Source organism: Priapulus caudatus, unplaced genomic scaffold (assembly GCF_000485595.1).
Source record: "Priapulus caudatus unplaced genomic scaffold, Priapulus_caudatus-5.0.1 Scaffold626, whole genome shotgun sequence".
Taxonomy (NCBI): Eukaryota; Metazoa; Priapulida; class Priapulimorpha; order Priapulimorphida; family Priapulidae; genus Priapulus; species Priapulus caudatus.
The window spans coordinates 28619-33055 of NW_014577687.1; the positions used below are offsets into that span (position 1 = coordinate 28619).

The window sequence follows — 4437 nt, forward strand, 5'->3', positions numbered from 1 at the left end:
TGAGCATAGGCTATATATAGACTCCCTGGTTGCCGTGATCTCTGCCTCGCTCAGAGGTCTGCCCCACTCTGGCCGCGTAGTGCTCCACGCAGTGGCCGCTTACCAGTAATACTGTATGCGTCGTGTAGGCTTTCGTAATATATATACACCGCCAGTGCATAATTTTCGAGCCCATTAACAATATAGACATAAAGGCAAGTGTCAAGTAATTTATTTCTTGTTATACCACCGTATCGTAAAATATCGATATCCGGAAGTTGTATCGCGATATATCGAGTTTTCAAAATATATTGCAATATACCGATATACCGGTATATCGTTACACACCTATAAATTAGTACAGCTAATCTTAGATAATTTAAATTTCCTTTGGAAAAAATCGAAGTAAAATTTCCAATTGTAAAATCTGCAGCGTACTTAATAATAATAATATACTAGTACTACCTACATACTACTTCTAGTACTAGCAACTAATTATGATTAGTGGATTTAATCATGCTCCTGAGTAGAATTAAATATTGTGATTAACCTAATCATGATTAAATACTTAAGTACGATTCGTGAAACCGGCCCCTGGTACTAAAGGAGGGCTATTAGTATTATACACAGCTAAATTTTGGCTGCACCTAATGCACTAGCTGGTACATCATATTGGCCATGAAATAACAACATATTCACTACAGCCAGTTCTAGAGAAAATTCATGATTATTCCCATTTACTTGACACAATATGCAGTTCATAAGCATTAAAAACCATATAGGCAACACCCTAAACAAGACCCCTGTCTATTTTAAAGGGCATTACCACCACATATGCGAAGATGAATGCTTGGTCATCATACCTTGCTTGTCATGAGTCAACAAATGTAAACTGTATAATATTTACAACTTTTTTACTTGGAATAGCCCAAGTGAAGTGCATCAAAACAAAGGCTTTAGGCCCATTGATCAACTGCACATAAGCCTCGTCTACACGACGAACCTTAACTCGAGTTAAGCGTCTACACGGGGTCTTAACTCGAGTTAGCGTTAACTCGAGTTAGCTTAACCTCGCCAGTCGATCAAGGTTAAGCCAACTTGAGTTACCTTAAGGCTCCGTAAACGTATTAACTTGAGTTAAGGCCCCGTGTAGATGCTTAACTCGAGTTAGCGAATAGTATACGTGCACACACACGGACGCACGCACGCACGCACGTGTATGTGCACATGCACGCACGCACGCATGCACGTGCACACGCACGCACTCACGCATGCACGCACGTGACCTCTTCGAAGGGCGCGCGCGTCGCCGCGTACAGCGCCGCGCTCTCCGCGTACGCGCCGCGCTGGAACAGGCTCTCCGCCTCGCCCGTCAGCACGGCGTCGTAGTGCGCCGGGTCACCGCGGCTGCGCGCGCGCGCCGCCTCAAAGTCGCCCATGCGCAGGTAGACGCGCCAGGCGTCGCGGTCCTCGCGCACGACGCGGTACTTGAAGACGGCGTGCTCCGTGTACGCCCAGATGGCGCCGCGCAGCGGGTCCTGCGCGATGCCGACCAGCCGTCCAAACTTGTCGCCGAAGACGTCGTCGAGGACGAGCTGCTCGTTGAGCACGCTGATCGCCCGCAGCGCGTCGGCATACAGCACGAGCACGTGGAACTCCGTGACGGCGATCGCGAGCGGGTGCCCGACGCTCGACGCGGGATACGGCAGCAGCTTCGCGCCGACGGTCACCGAATCCGCGCCCGAGTGACCGCTGTAGTCCACCTGGCCATAGTAGACGCCCGGACCGGTCATCCAGGAAAAGGTTTTCGGTGGACCGGGGGTCTGTTGCGACGCGTCTTCTCTCGGTGCATAGAACATCAATTGGCTGTGGCCAAAATTACCTAAGAGGGGGGAATGCAAATGGTGTATTATCGATAAACTAATCCATAAAGGACTTATAGGCATTGCCGTTAGAACGAATAATAACACTTGCAGATCGACTTGCTTATTATTATTATTATTATTATTGTTGTTGTTGTTGTTGTTGTGGTTGTTGCTACTATTATCATCATCATTATTATTGGTATTATTATTACTTATTATTATCTATACGTTAATTAATAAGGGATTCCTAGAAGCTACAAAATCAATAACAACAGTTAAAAACTGCCTCACTAAAGTAATTATTTCTCAAATATATCCAACAATAGAAATCTCTAGTAATATATAGTCTTACCTATTAATTTGCAATAAAAATTGCTCAAGAATTTATGCCGTTATGAGCAATAAAAGGCCAATCCAACAAAAAACTTGCAGTATTCTTCATATTCGCCAAATTGAATTTGAACATGGCACCATAAATACAACTGCGTCTGATTATTGGTACTATCACGATATTACATTCGAGGTAATTTTTGTCTAGACAGTTTCACGATCCACTGCTTTGTGCTAGATAATACTAACGTGCCACTGTGCTTGTTTGTCTCTCACTCCACCAGCTACTCTCATCATTTCATACAGCATTGTTTACTGCGAAGTCACGCGTCAATAAATTAATCGGCCCAAAATTGCTGGTGAAATATTATCATCTTGTCGTGCATCATCGTTATTGAAATGATTTATCGGGTGTCAGTGTCGTCTGATACATTCAGAGAGCCTGTGAGTCATGTCACAACAACAGCAAGATCAAAACGAATTCTTATTTTCTAGTCCTTGATATTTCGGTAGAAATAACAACATACAAGTGTTCCAGAACAGTAGATTTACCACGAACAGTCGCTGTCATACAATGAATGCGGGTAAGTTTGGAAATATATGAGAAGTAATTACTTTAAGAGAGGGTGTGCTTTAATGAAGTTCTACTTATAGAATATATTCCTACCACTTGAATTGGATTTCATAAAAATTTTGCCAATTCAATGATGATGACAATAATATAAAGAAGAAGAAGAAGAAGAAGAAGAAGAAGAAGAAGAAGAAGAAGAAGAAGAAGATGATGATGATGATGATGATGAAGAAGATAATGACGATGATGATGACAACGACGACGCTGATAACGCTGATGATGATGACGACGATTAGGATAACGAACATGAATGTGACTATGTGAAACAGGTAAAAACAGAAGTAGCACATTACTGAACTGCCTTGAAAGGTTGCAAGAATGATCGAACTGCGCTACAACCTACATATACCAGGCGATGCACAGTACCTGGTAGTTCAAGAAATCGCTCCGGATTCATCTCATAGCAGCTGAAGATACCGAGGAGAACGGGTGCTTCCGAGGAGCTTGGCACAGTGCCAATAAACTGGTACAGTCGGCCAGGCGTCGTCACCAAGATGTAGTACTTGTGCTCAGTTAACGAGCTACTAGGCATCAGGTCAAACTCTAAGCCAGTGACAGCGACCGGTCGCTCTTTACCGAGGTTGTAAAGCTGCCGGAGATACTGTGGAAGAAACGCAGGACAACGCAGAGTAATAACACGAATGGAAAATCACGTCAAAAAATCCAAATTCAATCACTAGCGAAAAAATTTCCAATGTACTACATCGAGGCAGGAATCATTGCATTAAATTTATATCAATTTCATGTGTGCCGCAAAGTTCTGTAAAGGTCTGTTGAGCAATTATCATTCTTAATTTTTTATTATATTAATTTAACAGGGCAGTAATTAGTAAAAAAAAAATTCAATTCACAAACAAGATGCCACAACAAAAATACAGCCACGTTTGAGTGTCTACTTTTATATAAGATAAACTTGAGATTTTTAAACTTAAAAACTAGATTCACTTTCATGAGCAAAGTTTCAACAGTAATACCTGCTCCAAATTGGACTGAAACAGATATCTATCATCTCCAGAGGCCAGCTCTGTCTCAAACAATAAGCCATCTTTGCTGCCTATAAGGATTGGCCCTGTCACACTGTCTAGCGTGTTACGGCGATTCCATCCTACAGCTGAAACCACGTTGCCTTTCATCTTGGATGCTTGTCTAACCTTCTTAGAGTTCTTTGACAAATATAGTACTTCAGTAGAGTGCTCCATGCTGATCAGTAAATGCTGACCTGTTTAAGGAAACATTACCTGTAGTAAAAAAAATTTACTGCAGGCGACTGCCCTATATAAAATTGGCTGCATATTACAGCATTACGTTTAATGTACAACCGGCCTATATAAAATTGACTGCATATTACAGCATTACGTTTAATGTACTGTAGTTATATATGACATTCCACTACATATACGATGCAACACATCCACAAGGTTGTTATATATTCATTCAAATGCTATCCAGTCAGATTAGAATAAAACCTCACATGTTAGGTAGGATTACTTTGTTTATGGATGTCGCAGCATTTTACTAACTGGGAATCGACACCAGATTCCACATGCTTATGCAATTAACAAGTGCCGCAGAGCGACAGCGCCAGTGGAAAAAATACACAGGGGCTCGGGGCGATTTAGCCCCCGAAATGCC

General features: G+C 42.3%; 1 protein-coding gene across 1 annotated transcript in view; it reads right to left on the reverse strand.

The window, feature by feature from the left end:
• Positions 1 to 1244: 1244 nt before the first annotated feature.
• LOC106812239 (vacuolar protein sorting-associated protein 18 homolog) overlaps positions 1245 to 4437 on the reverse strand; it is a 22934-nt gene continuing 19741 nt past the window's right edge. Inside the window, exons 4-6 of the mRNA XM_014816069.1 lie at positions 3780 to 4024; positions 3172 to 3406; positions 1245 to 1861 (exon numbers count right to left, since the gene is read on the reverse strand). Coding sequence (XP_014671555.1) covers positions 1245 to 1861; positions 3172 to 3406; positions 3780 to 4024 — 1097 coding nt within the window. The remainder of the gene's footprint in view (positions 1862 to 3171; positions 3407 to 3779; positions 4025 to 4437) is intronic.